An 18,518-nucleotide genomic window follows, 5' to 3' on the forward strand; every position below is an offset into this window, starting at 1 on the left:
AATGAATTAAAAAAATTGCCTATATAGGTAAAAAAATGTTTAGGCTTTAGAACCACTTTAAAACTAAAAATTTACAGCAAAACTCTACTACTGCATGGCCAGCTTTATATAGTTGTCACAGCAGCAAGTGTCCCCATTGGATGATTTCCTCTCGATTTCTGGTGACAGGGCACTTAGATTTAATCCCCCAAACAAGGATACAGACAGTAACAAAAACCTGACCGGTTCTAACCCCTTATTACTCTATCCAAATCTGAAGAAAAGCTGTGCTTTTAGTTATACTTTAATTGTAATTGCAAGTTAAAAGTTTTTCAATAAAGCCAAACCGAGTTTTGAAACCAACCATTTCTTTTTCTGTGGTTTATAAAAAAAATGTTGAAAAACTTGGGTGATTCTGCATGAATGGCTGTTGATTATTACTTGTAAGAACTGCTGCCCCTACTAATACAACTACCTAATTAGGAAGAGTCTAGAATGAAAGGTGTTAAGGGTAGTAGGTATGGCGCTGTTCTATTATTTAAATAATAATAAAATAAAATATAGATCCCTGGTGTTCAATTATTTCCAGTTCAGTTTTTCTACCTCAGTGTTTTCAAACCTTATTCTTTAAACGTATTCTGTTAATAACATTTATAAAGTGACAGGTGCTTCTAATTATTCAAAATTAAATAAAAACAACAGAAATTTGATAAACCTTTGCTGTGTAAAAAAACCCTTGAGTTAACAACACTTCTAATTTAAACTGACCAGTGCTCTTTAAAAATAGGCAAAAAAACAAATCGTCTTTGATATGTGAAGATAATCCTTTTATGAATAATCAATAAATTATGTGGCAGATGCTCTTCAATCATGTATATCATAACTTCATGCTTGTGCTAGTGCTCCCCCTATGGTACTGCACTCACCAGAAAGCTCTCTCCTCTAGGGGGTGTCTCACATTCACAGTTTATGCCACTGTGTAGCAGACCCAGATCCATGCCTTTTATGTATCTCACCTCTACTTCCTCTTTTAGAAATCCAGCCCCTCCATCTTATCCACATGCAGAGAAAAATGACATCCCATTGCACAATACTGGTTTCACTCTTTTTAATTTGTTCAAACAGCTAGGAAAGTAGTCTGTAAGCATTGAAAAACTAGAAAGTCCCGGACACGATGCACTCCACGGCTTCAGCAGGAAGTGACGCAATGATGCTGTAAGCTCTCCCCTACGCGTTTCATCGGCACAATGTCATCAGGAGCGGCGCCATCTTGCTACACTTCCCGTATATATGCATAGTATGTGGTAACCTAGCAACCTCCCGCTGTGTGATTGGCGGCCATTTTTGGTTAGTCCAAATATGCAAATTCAGTGGCCCTTTTTTTATTAGCCCAGATTTAAACTACCACTTTGTTTATACCAGTGTTTCTCAACTCCGGTCCTCAGGGCATACTAACAGGCCAGGTTTTCAAGATAACTGAAATACATCACAGGTAATATCATTTGCTGCTCAGTGATTGCAGTATTCCAGTCTGCATCTCCCCCAGGTAATACTTAAAATCTGGCCTGTTAGTGTGCCCTGAGGACCAGAGTCGGGAAACACTGGTTTATACTTTTGGTTGTACAATGGAACACTTTTGTCTTTTGGTAGTTAACCTTACTTTGCTTAACTAGATGATAGTCCGGCTGCTAATTTATGTTGCTTTTATGTATAAATTGTTGTTTCAAACTGAACAATATGCACAGGACGTTCCGGTCCTGTCACACAACCGGGAATTCCCATGCATGTTCGTATGTGGGACATCATATAATATATTATTTAATTTTACAATCCCCAGAGACATTAAATGTAAAAAATAACCAAAAAATTATACAAACTTCAGAAATCCTCTCAAATGTGTCTCTATAAAGTGCAAACTTAACAAACTTCACATTACAAAATTACAACTGTAAAAAATTAACATAATGAAAAAATTTAATTAAAAATAAATTGGTTTACTTTTTTTTGGTTTAAAATAATTTGGTTTAAAATTTATTGGAGGAAGAAATGAGAAGCTATTGTCCATAGACTAAAAAATAATTTTATTGGGAGATAAAGTTACCTAAATACATATAATTTATGTACCAATATATTTTAAAAATTATGTGGGTGCCCTAGTGATTTCCATTTAAATACATATTGATTTTTTTTTGGATGGGAGATTGTAAGAAATATGGTCCTTGTTGTTTTTTACCAGGTCTATGATAATTATTTGAAAGAATCAAGTGTTTTTAAATTGAGTATTTTTTCAAAAATTAGAGATAAAACAGTTGATCTATGTCTATGTTCAGGCCTTCTGGTTGGAGAGTATTAAGCATAAAAGTCCATTTTTTTTTTTATTCTGTGAGACTTTTTACTTCTTTTTGTCTCCTCTCCAATGCCCTTTAATTTTGTCTAGTGCGTAGAAGGTCATGACAGATGGAACACATTGATGGAATTCTTTAAAGTGTCTAGATACGCTATGTTTGGTGAGTCCATTTTTGATATAGGTGATATGCTCTCGGATTCTGACATATAGCGGTCTGGATGTTCTGCCCACGTATTGGAGAAGAACAGCCAGGACACTATACGTCAGAATCCGAGAGCAAAGTGGTAGTTTAAATCTGGGCTAATCAAACATGACCACGGAATTCGACCACATACTATATATATATATATATATATATATATGTATGTATGTATATATATATATATATATATATATATATATATATATATATGTATGTATATATATATATATATATATATATATATATATATAGGAAGTGTAGCAAGATGAGGATGTGCTGATGAAACATGTAGGGGAGAGCTTCCAGCGTCATTGCATCACTTCCTGCTGAAGTTGTGGAGCGCATCATGTTCCCGGACTTCCTGGTTTTTAAATGCTTACTGAATGCAGACAAATTGTGAGTACATTCCCAGCTGTTTGAATGAAATAAACAAGAGTGAAAACAGTATTGTGCAATGGGATGTCCTTTTTCTCTGCATGTGGATAAGACAGAGGGGCTGAATTTCTAAAAGAGGAAGGGGTGGCGAGATATATAAAGGCATGGATCTGGGTCTACTCAGTGGCATAAACTGTCAATGTTAGACACCCCCTAGAGGAGAGAGCTTTCTGGTGAGTGCACTAATATAGGGGGGGGGGGCACTAAAAGAAGCACAAGCATGAATTTGTGGTATACACGACTGAAGAGCCTCTGTCACATACTTTATGGACTATTCATCCATTGAGGTACAGAAACTAAGCTGGAAACTAATTGAACACCAGGGATCTATATTTTATTCAAAGGGCACCACACATTTATAAATAGAACAGCACCATATACCTACTACCCTAAACACCTTTCATTATAAAAAATGTAACCACATATTTCTTCCTAGTGAGTGCCTAATGCAGTATTTAATGACATATGTTTGTCACAGGCCACCCAAACAGAGCACCTAACAGTTTCTGAAGCAATGTATTATGTGATAATTGAATGTTTCATAAAGAGTTCTTAATTCTTAATCAATAATTCTTGCCGAACCAATTAGAATTGACTTTGCTTACATTAGACTAGTAGATGAATTCTTGTTACCTACTGTTGGTTATTGCATTTCAAAATCAGCAAAAAAGAATGAGAAATTATTTAATCTACAAGGTCATTAAGATCATATGTAAACCTATAAAATGCTCAAGGCAGAAGCAGCACAGGACAACACTTTCCAACAAAATATTAAATACTTTATTGAGAGTTACAAAAATTAATTTTGGAACATCTAGGCGTGGAAATATGGAAATGTTGATAAAAGTACCATTTTGCTTCAGTGGTACAACCTTTTGTTGTACATACAAATAGGTCCAAAATATTTATATTCTTCAAGTGCCATTTGAACACAATAAGAAAAAAATGATTTTTGCAATGTATTAAATATTTGTAGTTATTTTGCACAAGTACCTATCAGGCATTGTTTTTTTTGTTTTACCGAAAAGGGAAAAAAACCTAAAACCTAAAAACCATCACAAAAGTGAATAAGCACAACAGTGATGTGATTGTGATGGTTTTTATGTATTCAGAACTTTTATACCAATACATTTTGTATGTATTTAAACTATTAAGGATTGTAGGTTTTCTTATGAGATCAATCAGTGGATGCCTTAAAAGTACTATTATTGAGGGATATCCCTTCCCCCCTTTTTTTTTTTTTCGCTTTTCTATATCATTGGATGTGGCACCACTTTATCTAGGATCATGTCTCAATTTTTGCATATATATATTGTTTTATTGCCATTAACCATCTGTGCAATGAGATAGTTGTTTAGCAGCTTCAGTGGCCTTGGGTTTTCAAACATCAAAAGAATATCCAATAGACTTCCTCTTCATATATTTAACCAGTTAACATTGCCTACACTGACACGTACTACAGATTGTTGTTGAAAAAAGAAAACGCCTGTTGAAGTTATTTGCTGACCAAATATGCACAGATTACCATACAGGATGCTAGAATTGTCTTATGAAACTTAAAACAGACCTTGGATCAGAAAGAAAAATTAACTTTAGTAATAGGTGTGGACCTTCTCAGTCTTCCCAAGCCATCTGACAAGCAGTAACTGTGTAAAGCATATTGTTTCCACAAAGCCAAGAATGTTCCTAGTGTTTGCAAATGTTCATGTGTTAGATGATGGACAAACACACTGGAGGACATTTACTAAAACTGGTGGACACAGAATCTGGGGCAGCTGTGCATAGTAACCAAACAGCTTCTAGAATTTATTGTCAAAGCTTCATTGAACAAGCTAAAGTTAGAAGCAGATTCTTTGTGCACCAGTTTTAGTAAATCTCCCCCACTGTGGCAGGGTGCGGTCTTCAGTGCGAGTTTATTCAATATAAAAGGTTTGGCAAATGTGGGGAAGGTAATTAAAAAGTTCGGCTGGCCACGCGTGAATCATTTTTTTTTTTGATCAGCCAGCGGGCTGATTGAAAAAAAGCTAACAAATTTCCCCCTCCACGTGGATGGAGGAATCCTCCCCTACTATGCTTTTGTGTTCTGACAGCGGGGACTCCTCCGCTGTCAGAATATACTGATCAGCGCTGCAGCCCCTGATCAAATGAAAGTAATCGAACAGTGCTGTTCAAGAGAAGTCGATTATTAGGTTGACTTCTTTAAAGCGGGAACGGCCAAAGATGGATCTAAAAATTTGGATGGTCCCTGATGAACCACGGCCAAAGATGGATCAAAAAATTTGGATGGTCCCTGATGAACCGGCTGCATTTAGGTCCATCTATGGCAAGCATTACATGGGCATTTTAAAAAAGTACAGAAGGGCCTCACATATTTTATGTTAAACAAATCTTTTAAATACAAGCATAGATGAAGCTAATACAGATCTGACCGAGGTTCTAGATGGCCCCGGTCGTCGTGAGTCAGGCAGAAGGGCTGGCGTACCTGAGAATATCTTACTATTATGCATAGACCATTGAACATGGGCTGTTGCATATTGGCCACTGTACCATTACATGCTGATCCACTGAGTACCATTACGTAATGACCATTATTAACCAAAGTTTTGTAAAGGTTCTAAGCTGCCCACAATTATTTATATAAGAGATACGTTGGATAATTAAAAAAACTTAAGGCAAAGTAGTAGTTGTTCAAAGTAGCCTATCTGCTACACATAGATAAGGGGTACGACGTTATTTTGACCAATTGCACAATTTTGCAGCTAAGCAAGAAACTATATGAAAAATAAACTGCAGAGTCAATTTTTAATATGCTAAGCATGAACATGGTTATATGGATATTTAATTTCTTTTTATGAATTGTAACAGACCTTTTCTTTTTTTTTGATGAAATTGAGAAAAACTTTTGCTGAAAGGTGAGCACCCCAAGGTGGATCCCAGGAGAAGTGTTCCCTGTATTGTTTTGGGATTCTAAGAAGTATTTACCCCATCAGTGGAAGACCAGATAAACTGAGAGAGTCCCTGGTGGCAAGCAGAAGATTTATCTGATATATTAAAATTTAGGCCTTGTTCATAAGGGTGTACTACAATACACCCATGCTAGGGCTGTATTTACCTGCTCAGGATACACAGGTGTTCTGTGCGTCACCATGCAAGCAGCCGCATTCATGCCAATTGGGAGGCAGTGGCTGCACAGCCAATAAGGTGTCATTCAAAAAGGTGTATAACGACGTACACCCATGCAAGGACCGTGTTTACCCACTTGGGGGTGCACAGGTATTCTGTGCATCCCTATGCAGACAGTCCCATTCCCATGTCCATTGGAACACACTCTCAATTTGACATCTATGTGGGGGGCATGGACCCGAATAAACGCTGTCTATTTTTTTCATTATCAAAAATTGATTGTATGTAAAGCTTAAAACAGTCATTTATTGTTTATTTGGGTAAATCTGGGGGTGTGCCCAGTCTGGATTTGGGGCATTAGAGTGGGTAGTGTGTTATTCAGAGCCCTTCTCATTTTTTGTCTTACCTAAATCTGTGTTAAGTGACATCTCAGAGCAATGCAGGGGGATTGTATAATTTTCATGCAGTTTCTTAGAATCATCAGAATGATTAGCCCAGCAGTTATTTAATCATAAATGTATGGGGGCTGCTATTTGGACAATATTAGTTCCCCCTGATTTCATCCTGGTGTTTTGGCTTCAATGCTTTCTGAGTCTGCAACAAATATGGTGATAAGGAATTCTGACATTTTTCTGATAATTATTGCATGCTTATTCTGGTCTGTGCACTTCAGTAACTTGCCATGGTGCTCGTCTGATCATTCTGCTGATGAGCTCCTATACCTCCTATTATCTCCACCAGTGTTATCTCAGACGTCTCTAGTGCTCAGTTTTAACTGCTATACTATACTCAGGGTATCTTACTCCTAGCCACACCTACTGAGCTACCTATGTGACTCTCCTGTGTCCATTGTGTATGTATGTCTTCTACTTCTCATGGGAGTAATGAGTTAATATCCAATACGAAATAACTGCAGGGTAATAAAAACGAAATGAACCAAGGTAGTAATGCATGTAATACATCCTGAAAAAGTATTTTTTATCATAAAGTAAACAAGTATACCTAGTACAAAGCTCGGCCAATTTACAGCCATATAGCAATATCGAAGCAAATTGCTTCATTATAGTCAGGGAGGACATTTTTCTTTGTTTGTTCAGATTTTTTTTGATTAATGCTTTTAGTTACATTTGCCTACTGAATAGAAAGTAAATAAATACCAGAAAATTATTCTTTGATGGTTGATTTCAAGCATTTTTTAGTTAACATTAACTAATTTACTTTAATCTAAATTGTAAGAGTTTCTGAATAGCTAGCATCTTCGTCTTGAAAATCGCTGCCATTAACAGTCCAGCAAAGCCCAAATCTCTTGCATTATTCTATTCTTCAGTTTCTTGAGATCCACCTGAGAGATGGTCCATTCTACATCACAAATTCGATTTTTATAGTATTACAGGCAGTGTTGCTCTGCTTTCAAAAACCATTGTGGCAGGCAGCTCTTGTGACAGCTAGGGAAATCTAATATAGCAAACGGATCAGAAAACACGGAGTGCACTGGCCACCTGAAGTACACTCTACCCAGTCTACATTTATTAAAAATATAAGATAAATAATACTTGCACACATTTCTGACGCCTCATTTGGATCTGGGAAACATGTCAGCCATTTGTTGTAATCATTGTGGGTTGCCATTTGTTGATACTGGACATGCACTTTGAATAACTTATCCCTTTTATTCCCATTGTAAGCGGGTTTTATTGTGCGGTCTTACGTTTTATGTTTGTGAGTATTTTTTATCTTATATTTTAAATAAATGGTAGTGCATACTTTATGAGGCCAGTGCACCCTGTGTTTTCTGTTTTTTTCTACTAATCATACCTTTCAGCACTAAAATAAATCTTGGTATTTACTAAGAAAGATCCAGTTTGGGAAAAAAGGAAAACTCAGATGCCAGCCCTGAGTATATTTGCCTTCTTTCTGCCATGCCTCAGTTTTCTGGTAGGGAAAGCCTTAGTAAGGACAAGAAAGCAACACGTGGGCGGGAAACACCGCAAAAAAACAAAAAAGCAAAGAGGCTTCACTGAAGGATCAATGCCCAAAACTAAGTAGATGAGGTAAAACCCTGTACTAAGTGGGGAACCTGCTACACAATCAAGTGGAGAGCATGGAGACTCAACCTGATGTTCTAGACCAAAAAAGTGAAGGTCACTACATGTAGTTTAGGTTCACATACTGAACCTAAGCCAGCAGGAAACTGATTAGCAAGAACAAACCAAATTTAAGTGGAGAAAAAAAATGAAACTATTGAAAATTGGAGAAAGGACCCACAAACTGATTTGATCGACAAGAAAAAAAAAAAAAAAAAACACTGGGGATTACCCCCATAAGGAAAAGGTCATGTGAGCAAATCTATTCCAAAAAAACGTCCAGGCAAGAAAGACTAGCTTGTCTTCACAGAATGCCATAAGCTTGATATCCCTAACCCTTAACGTCAAGGGGGATAGAACTCCCCAACGAAAGGAGGTTGCCTGGCCAGACAACCAACCTTGCTAAGTGAAGTACACCAGAGAATATACAACCCTAATCCCAAAAAAAGTTTGTATTCTGTGTAAAATCTACATATACGTCATTACTTTGACGTTAAATACCGGTTTTATGGCTGCCATAACCCTGTTATCATTATTTACTGTGGGCGATTATAAGATAAAAGTGTCCCAGCAGCAGATTATCCATCTGATCACCTTTATAGTCGGCGGGAGAGGTGCCCCCCCCCCCCCTGCTGCTTCTAAGTCGTTTCCAAGCTTACCAAAGTCGTCATTAAACCTGGAAACGATCCAGTGTGGCCGATGGCTAGGCAGAAAGTCGAGTGAGGACAAAATAGCCCCCACTCGGCTCTATGCCATTGGATGACCAGAGCTTTTAAAAGTAAGTGAGAGATCTGAGGTCTCAATAAAGAGGACCTGTCGTGCTTATTTCTATTACTAGGGATGTTTACATTCCTTTGAATAGAAATAAAAGTGATCAAAGGAAAAAGCAAATAAAGAGACAGTGTAAAAATAAAAAAACAAAAGTAAATAAATAATAAACTAAAAATTAAATTGCCTCATCTCTCCGTGTTCGTGTGCAGAAGCGAACGCATACTTAAGTCGCGCCAGCATAAGTAAACGGAGTTCAAAACACACATGTATGTATTGCCACGATCGTTAGAACAAGAGCAATAATTCTAGTGCTGGACCTCCTCTGTAGCATGGCCTATGGGAATATTAAGGTCCCACAGTTTGTCACCATTCCACGAGCATGTGCAATTTTAAAGCATGACATGTTAGGTGTCTGTCTACTCAGCATAACATCATCTTGCACATTATACATAAAAACTGGGCTACATTTAGTGTTTTGTTTTTTTTAATTCAAATATTTTTTTTTGTTGCTTTTGAAAGACTGCTGTGTGACATAAAATATTGCAACAATTGCCAATTTATTCTTTCTCTGCTAAAAAGAAATATATAATGTTTGGGGGTTCTAAATAGTTTCCTAGCAAAAAAAAGCTAATTTAAACTTGTAAACAAAAAGTTCCAGAAAGGGCCCGGTAAGCAAGTGGTTAAAACAGAATGAAATGATTTGCAAATCTTAAACCCATATTTTATTGACAATAGAAAATAGAAAACATATTAAATGTTTAAAGCAAGAAAATGTATCAGTTCAAGAAACAAAATAAGGTCATTTTGAAATTGATGACAGCAAGACATCTCAAAGTTGGGACAAGGCCATATTTACCACAGTGTAGCATCACGTCTTCTCTTACCGTCACTCTGTAAATGTCTGTGAACTGAGAAGACCAGTTGATGATATTTTGGGAAAGGAGTGTTGTCCCATTCTTGTCTGATATAGGATTCTAACTTCTCAACAGTTCAGAGTCTGTGTTTTTGGTTTCAAGATCGCCAAATATTTTAAGTTGATGAAAGGTTTGGACTGCAGGATAAACAGTTACAGAGGGTATTTTTTGTATTATCCAGCTGTATTTACACTCACTGGCCACTTTATTAGGTACACCTTGCTAGTACCAGGTTGGACCCCCTTTTTGTCTTTGCCTTAATTTTTTGTGGCATAGATTCAACAAGGTGTTGGAAACATTCCTCAGAGATTTTGGTCCATATTGACATGATAGCATCACGCAGTTGCTGCAGATTTTCTGGCTGCACATCCATGATGCAAATCCTCTGTTCCACCACATCCCAAAGATGCAAAGCCATTGGAGTACAGTGAACTCATTGTCATGTTCAAGAAACCAGTTTGAGATGATTTGAGCTTTGTGACATGGTGCCTTATTCTGCTGGAAGTAGCCATCAGAAGATGGGTACACTGTAGTCATAAAGGGATGGACATTGTTAGCAACAATACTCAGGTAGGCCGTGGCATTTAAACAATGCTCAATTGGTGCTAAGGGGTGCCAAGAAAATATCCCCCACACCATTACACCAGGCTGAACTGTTGATACAAAGCAGGATGGATCCCTGTTTCATGTTGTTTACATCAAATTTTGACCCTACCCTCTGAACGTCGCAACTGAAATCAAGACTCTTTTTAAGCCAGGCAACGTTTTTCCAATCTTCTATTGTCCAATTTTGGTGAGCCTGGGCAAATTGTAGCCTCAGTTTCCTGTTCTTAGCTGACAAGAATGGCACGCAGTGTGACCTTCTGCTGTTGTAGACCATCTGCTTTAAGCTTCAATGTGTTGTGGGTTCAGAGATGGTATTCTGCATACCTTGGTTGTGGTTATTGAGTTACTGTTGCCTTTCTATCATCTTGAACCAGTCTGCCCATTGTCCTCTAAACTCTGACATCAACCAGGCATTTTCATCCACACAACCTCCACTCACTGGATATTTTCTCTTTTTCTGACCATTTCTCTGTAAACCCAAGAGATGGTTGTGCGTTTTTTTATAATACTCAGACCGACCGGTCTAACACCATCAACCATACCATGTTCAAAGTCACTTCAATCCCCCTACTTCCACATTCTGATGCTCAGTTTGAACTTCAGCAGGTCTTCATTTTGTCTAGATGCCCAAATGCACTGAGTTGCTGCCATGTGATTGGCTGATTAGCAATTTGTGTTACCAAGCAATTGAAGAGGTGTACCTAATAAAGTGGCAAGTGAGTGAATAACATCCAAGTGAAAGAAATAACAGCAACATGTCAAACGGCACGGTTTTTAGTGTTTATTTTGGGAATGCAGAGCTTATATAGGGTTTAGGGGTACATGGGATGCCCAGAACTGAAGAAATTACGAACTCCATACAAACAGTTGAAGACCTGCTAAAGTCTCTGACTGCTTTGAAGCTGCAACAGGGAAGTAAAGTTCAAAGACACAGCACCTGGCCATATTGCATGGCACCTGTCTGCTATAGGCCCAAAATTAGAGAGGTTTTGGTGGTCCTGGCTGTCTGCACTTAAATTACCCCTGGTCCCAGACATGTGAAGTACTGCACTTCATTGTCCTCTCCTTCTTTTGGGTGTATGGCTGGCTTGCACTCACTCAGTCTCCTTAAGTAACTTAGATAATCCAGAATGCTGCTGTACTGGCCTTTTGCTGAACAGGATGCTTCTGGCTCCGCTTAAAGTTTTCAGCTAGGCTTCGTTAAAATTGTAGCTAAGTAATATCCTGGATCTTCTTTTCTCTCTTTCTCTCCTCTTGCTCCTTTCTTCTGCCCCCAGCACAAGGGTCACCTCTAGATGGCTAGACCCTGGACTCTTCTCCCAGAGTGCCAGGCTTCTGAAATATTTATGGGCTGCTTCCCCACCCTCTAGGCATGCCCCTCAGGGGTTGGTGGAAGCTCTATGTATATTTAGGCCGCAGTCTCTGTCCTTCCACCCATTATGTTTTGGAAACATCCAGTGAGTTCCAGAAGACAGGGGGAGGTAACAGAGCCACTGCCCAGTCACAATTAATACATGTTCCTCTGCCGGGAGGGGGGGGGGGGACTGAATTTACCTACACAAGCAACAGTGATGGCGCTACACTAAATACTTGCAAAATGTACTTCCATCTCTTCCTTGTTAGTATCACATAGTTTGCCAGCTTTTTGATGCCCTGTCCCAACTTTTTTTGAGATGTGTTGCCGCTATCAATTTCAAAATTAACTAATTTTTTTCTTAAAACTGTACATTTTCTCAGTTTAGACATTTGATAAGTTTTCTATCTTCTATTGTAAATAAAATATAGGTTTAGTTGTAGTTTGTAGATTTTATGCAGCATCAACCCAGAGCATGAAGAGATCTCTAAGACCATTGGAGAACTCAAGGGTTGATCATACAAAGTCAACATGATAGAAGGAAGACACCACCACAAGGGTAGGCAGGAATAAAAATCAGACCTCCAGAAAACATTCAGGATGAAGGTAAAACATTGTCTCCTACACCCCAAGGTGACCTTGGGGTCTGCAGAGAAACCTGTAGAACCAGACTAAGCCTGACCCTATCCATGGGTTGGTCCTGTAAAGCATCAACAGTCGTGGCGCAAGTGACAGGAATCTTCTCTGGTAAGGACTATGCAAGGAAAGGTATCTAGTGGATCTTGCCCATGAAGCTGCTGAAAAGCCAAAGAAGGAGGACTAATTCCCAGGTGAAGGGGACCCATGAAGTCCTCCAAACATAATCTGTCCTCTCCCGAGGGTACTTTCAGCCGAAATCAAGGGTGATCCACCTGCTAAACTTTTCTCGTTGGAGCTAAAGAAAAGACATCAATACCCCGTAGGACACTAGCAAAACAACAAAGGCATGCTGGGCAGAGGAGGGCATATATTGAAGCCTGGCTTACAACTTTTCTGTTTGCTAGGGTCCAAACCTTTTGTAGGCTGCAGTGTAACTCAACTGTATCTTAATTTCCGTGCCCTTCAAATGACAAGGAGGAAATCATGTTTACTTTTTCCTTTTGTAGGTGGATTTTTGGATTAAGGTATGATGGACACTTACAACTTACCTAAGGATGTTGGCCTGGCTGTTTTAGGAGAAGCTCTCTTTGGTGAAGACTCGGGATGTGGAGCTACAGGCTGTACAGGTCTAGTTTGTTTTGCTGCTAGTTTTTTTAAGCTTGCTTGTCTCTTTTCAAACATTTCCTGAACATCGGCCAGCTTCTGTAGTACTTTTTGAACACTAGCCTGGAATAAATGACAAGTTAAACATCAATCAGTATTTGAAAAAAAAAAAATGTATATTATTTTTTAAAATGTACTGCTTTACAATAATTTATTTACACATTCATATACATCAGTAACAACAGAAAGCAGTCTTGTTCAATATATCTAAAAATGCTGCGCAATATATAGTGGACCAACCAGTGGCCAAATGCAAATGTGAATCAATAAATTAATAAATATAATAAAAGTGAAGAAATTGTGATAAATACCATTGTGTGGAATGATCACGAATAAGTAAATAAATAAAAAAATATATACAATATTGATAAATATAAACAATTAATAAATGTAGACAAATGTATAAAAGTCAGTTTTGTCTACATAAGTCCCAATATAAAAGGTGTTGTCACTTGAAATTAAATTCTTCAAAAGTGCCAGTGGTGCTAAAATGTGCAGGTATAAAGCCACATAAAGTGACAAGTGCTCCAAAGGTGACACAGTGAAGATTATTATTATTATTATACAGGATTTATATAGCGCCAACAGTTTGCTCAGCGCTTTACAATATGTGGGAAGACAATACAGTTACATACATTTAAATACAGGAGGAATTAGAGGGCCCTACTCATTAGAGCTTACAATCTTGAATGGAGGGTCAAGTGAAACAAAAGGCATTAACTGTGGGGGATGGGCTGATGGAGAAAATGGAAGTATAGTTGTTAGGTGTGGGTAGGATAGGCTTCTCTGAAGAGGAGGGTTTTCAGGGATCGTCTAAAAGCTAAAAGAGTAGGAGATAATCGGACAGATTGGGGTAAGGAGTGTCATAGGATTAGAGAGGCTCTGGAAAAGTCCTGGAGGCAAGCATGGGAGGAGGTGATGAGGGAGCAAGAGAGCAGGAGGTTTTGAGAGGAACGAAGAGTGCAATTCGTATTTTGAGACTAGGCTAATGATGTAGCTGGGGACTAAACTGTGGATGGTTTTGTAAGATGTTGTTAGTATTTTGAATTAAATTTGTTGGGTGAGCGGAAGCCAGTGGAGGGCTTGACAGAGAGGAGTAGTGGACAATGAGCGATTGGTAAGGTGGATGAGTCTGGCAGCAGCGTTCATGATGGATTGAAGGGGGGATAGCCTATGTAGAGGTAAGGCAATGAGAAGGGAATTGCAGTAGTCGAGGCGCGAGATGACCAGGGAGTAAGCTAGGAGCTTTGTTGTGTCATTGGTTAGAAAGGGGCGTATTTGGAGATGTTGCGGAGGTTGAGGCGACAAGATTTGGACAGTGATTGGATGTGGGGTTTGAAGGAGAGTTCAGAGTCCAGGACAACATCTAGGACCTTGGCATGCAGGGATGGGCTGATAGTTGTGCCATCAATATTGACAGAGAGATTGGGGGAAGGGGCACGTGGTGGAGGAAAATGTATAAGTTTGGTTTTGGATAGATTGAGTTTGGGGAAGTGGTGTTACATCCAGACTGGGAGAAGACTGAGGGAGAGAGCTGAGGGGTGGATAAATAGATTTAGGTATTGTCAGCGTAAAGATGGTATTGGAAGCCGTGGGAGGCTATCAGCTGACCCAGAGAGGAGGTGTAGATTGAAAATAGGAGGGATCCAAGAAAAGAACCTTGGGGGACCCCAACAGAGAAAGGAAGAGGAGAGAAGGAAGTAGAATTGTAAGTAACGCTAAAAGGTGCGGTTGGATAAATAGGAAGAGGACCAGTGAAGAGTACAGTCACGGAGACCAAAGGCGTGGAGTTTTTTGAGGAGGAGGGGGTGGTCAGCCTTATCAAGGCAGCAGAAAGGTCCAGGTGTAGGAGTACAGAATAGTGTCCATTGGTTTTGGCCGTTAGTAGATCGTTTGTTAGTTTTAGGAGAGCAGTTTCAGTGAATTGTTGAGGCCGAAATCCAGACTGAAGGGGATCAAGAAGGCTATTCTTGGCAGGATGGTCGCACAGTCCGTTGTAGACCAGACGTTCAAGGAGTTTGGATAAAAAGGAGAGCAAGGAAATAGGGCTCTCCCGGAAACCTGTGCACCCCCTTGTGATTGGACGCTCACCTTGATGTATGTGACTTTGCACTTAAACGCAGTCAAAAAGCTCTTAATATCTCCTTGGATAGGACCTATCCAATCCCCCCAGATGGGGATCCTTCATAGGGAATTGCTCCTTCAGGTATGCAGCGATCGTACCATTTAATCCCCACCTGAAGGAGCAATTCCCTATGAAGGATCCCCATCTGGGGGGATTGAATAGGTCCTATCCAAGGATATATTTAGCGCTTTTTGACTGTGCAAAGTCACATACATGAAGGTGAGCACCCAATCACAAGGGGTGCACAGGTTTCCGGGAGAGATCTTCACTGTGTCACCTTTTGGAGCAGTTGATACTTTGTGTGGCTTTATACCTGCACGTTTTAGCACTACTGGCACTTTTGAAGAATTGCATTTCAAGTGGCAACATCTTTTATATTGGGACTTATTTGTACAAAACAGACTTTTATATATGTGTCTACATTTATTAATTCTTTATTTTTATTTATTAATATTATAATATATATAATTTTTTTTTTTATTTAGTTACTTTTTCGTGATCATTCCACACAATGGTATTTAATTTATCACAATTTCTTCACTTTTATGATATTTATTAATTTATTGATTCACATTTGCATTTGACCACTGGTTGGTTCACTATTAATTGCGCAGCATTTTTAGATATATTGTGATTGCACTTGTGAGATAGTGGAGTGCTTGCAGCAATTAATCTCATCCTGGTTGCTTGTGGGATTTTACTGATTACAAAGCAGTTTTGTTCAAGCATATATTTAAAGTATACATACCCAGACAGTAGAGGTAGATTTGCTGACCTTTTTTTCCTACAGTTAGGGTGACTTCACACTGCCCTGGTGCGGTCCCACTGCGTTTTAGGCAAAGCGCAGTTAACCTGAAGATTTGGAGTTAGCTGTGCTTTTCCCTTTCCCATAGACTTCTATGGTGTACCACTGTTTTGGTGCAGTTTTACAAAGCACAGCAATAATGCAGCATGCAGGAGTTTCGGTGCACTTTCTGAAACTGCATGAAAACGGCAGTACCTCATGAAAATCTATGGGAACGGACACCTAACCCGCACAAAAACTGTGAGCTAGCTGCACTTTCTGTCTGAAGCCACCCTTAAAGAGACAGTTTACTTTGCTCATGCAGGACAAAAGTGACAGTGTTTCTGGAAAGGGCTGCACTGAAAGAAAAAGCTGTGGGGGAGCAGTGCAAAGGTGAGTATAAGTTGGGCTGAATGGGGGCATTTTGCAGGGACACTGTCACTCTGCCCTCCACAAGCAAGGTTATGGTACCTCTTTAGGCAGTAAAGCTAGGTCACCTTCCAGCTTCCAACCTGTGAATAGACAGTGAAGAAGCTCTATACAATGGATAACAAAGGGCTCCACACACAATTTAGGTACTTGCACCTCATTTAAAAGTACATTTAATGATTTGCAATGGTCATACAACTGCAGTCGTTTTTTTTTTATATCTGCCTAGAGTTCAGCATTAAGGTTGATTTGTTGGCTCAGTATTGATAAAAAGCAAAGATAAAGGTATCACAATACCAATCCACTAGTAACACCACTGAGTTTGTAAGAATCTATGGATATTCTCAATGTAATAATCTTATATGTTAATCTAAACAATGTTCTGTACCACAGTATAATTTCTCACATAGATAATTAAAGTTCAAGTAAGTTAGGAACTTCACAATTAGAGCTGTAAATGTTTAAACAGGTATTCATTTTAAATATTTTGTACTGCCGTATTTGACAAACAGGAAGATAATGCTTGACTGTATTACTTTTCTACTTTATATCCACAGCAGGGAAGATAAGAGCAGTTAACTATCATCCATGTGTGTGGTGCAAACGGACTCTGAGGAAGGGTGCCCTGATACACAATGCACACATGGAAGAGCCACCCTGTTCTTCAAAATAACCCCATCAGCTGCCGGCTTCTCCTTCTCTTCCCTCCCACTGGCTTTGAGTGATGCAAGGGAGCCATAGGGGGTTTACCTCTAAAAGCAGATTCCCTTGACTGCTCTGACCTACCCCCTTGCACTGCGCCCCCCTCCCCATCACTGATCCCAGGCACCCCCTCCCTGCAGCACTGCTGGTCGGTTTCCTCTCCTCCCCCTACCACTGGCTACAGCTGTTGCTAGGGCAGGAGATTGGTGTGATGTTCAGGATAGAGAGCATGGAGGGGGGTTTGGTAAACATGTCATATTCACCAGCGCCTTCCAGAATGAACACAGTCAGCAATTGGTACAGTGTACAGCCATGCAAGGCCGTGTTTACCCACACGGGAATGCACAGGTGTTCCATGCAGACAGTCCCAGTGATGTCAATTGGGAAGCAGCTGCACAGACACAGCTGCTGCTCTCGATTTGACATCTGTGTAGATGCATGCCTCTGAACTCACATTGTCTGTGTTTGGGGTTGTGCACCCGCACCCACACGGATGTCAAATGCAGACACTTTGTCCCAATTTACATGAATAGAACTGTCTGGACAGGGATGCATGGAACACCTGTGCATCTACATGTGCGTAAACACCGCCCTCACATTAAATACACTTTAGTACACCTAATATGAACAAGGCCATACTAGTAATTTAACAGGAATTATTGTAAGTTATGCTAATATGCTGTGTTTTATGCAAGCTAATGATAATTTTTGTACATATTTAGTGAAAACAGTTATTTATTAAGCATTTCCAGAACTTTTGTGGGGCCTAAAAATTCAAATATTGTGGGGATTGTACTGGGGGTCAGTATGTTTCCCGATACAATGTCCCTAGGTCAGTCTGACTGTGGGAATTATACTGGGGGATAGACTGACCTGGGGGGGGGGGAATTATACTGGGGACGCACTTACCTGTGGGGGATTGTACTGGAAGACAGACTGACCTGGGGGATAATGCACAGGTGGGACAGACTGACTGGGGGGTGGGGGGGGGTAATTATGGTGGGGGACAGACTGACCTGAATGAAGGATTATACTGGAGGACAGACTTCCCTGGGGGATTATACTGGGGGACAGTTTGACTTGGAGAGGGAAAGATTATACTGGGTGACAGACTGACTTGGGGGGGGATTAAACTGGTGGGCAGATTGACCTAGGGGAGAAAATGATTGTACGGGGGGGGTTGAAATGTACTGGGCGACAAACTGACCTTGTTTGATTTTCCCACGCCCCTGAAGCCTATCCTACGTTAACGCAATTTGGCCATACCCACTGTTCGCCTGCGCGCTCTAAGCAGCACATTACTCGTCTATTTGGCATGCCCAAAGGTGCCCAAGGTATTTTACAATCCTGGCAGCTCCCCT

The 18,518-nt window shown here is 39.7% G+C and overlaps 1 protein-coding gene across 5 annotated transcripts in view; it reads right to left on the reverse strand.

The window, feature by feature from the left end:
* Positions 1-18,518, reverse strand: part of MCF2L2 (MCF.2 cell line derived transforming sequence-like 2) — a 529,158-nt gene that overhangs the window by 287,986 nt on the left and 222,654 nt on the right. For all 5 annotated transcript variants that reach the window (XM_082251878.1, XM_082251880.1, XM_082251879.1 and 2 more), the window contains one exon: positions 13,003-13,180. In XM_082251878.1, the coding sequence (XP_082108004.1) occupies positions 13,003-13,180 (178 nt within the window). The remainder of the gene's footprint in view (positions 1-13,002; positions 13,181-18,518) is intronic.

This window comes from Pelophylax lessonae, assembly GCF_965119305.1.
Source record: "Pelophylax lessonae genome assembly, chromosome: 3".
Classification (NCBI taxonomy): domain Eukaryota; kingdom Metazoa; phylum Chordata; class Amphibia; order Anura; family Ranidae; genus Pelophylax; species Pelophylax lessonae.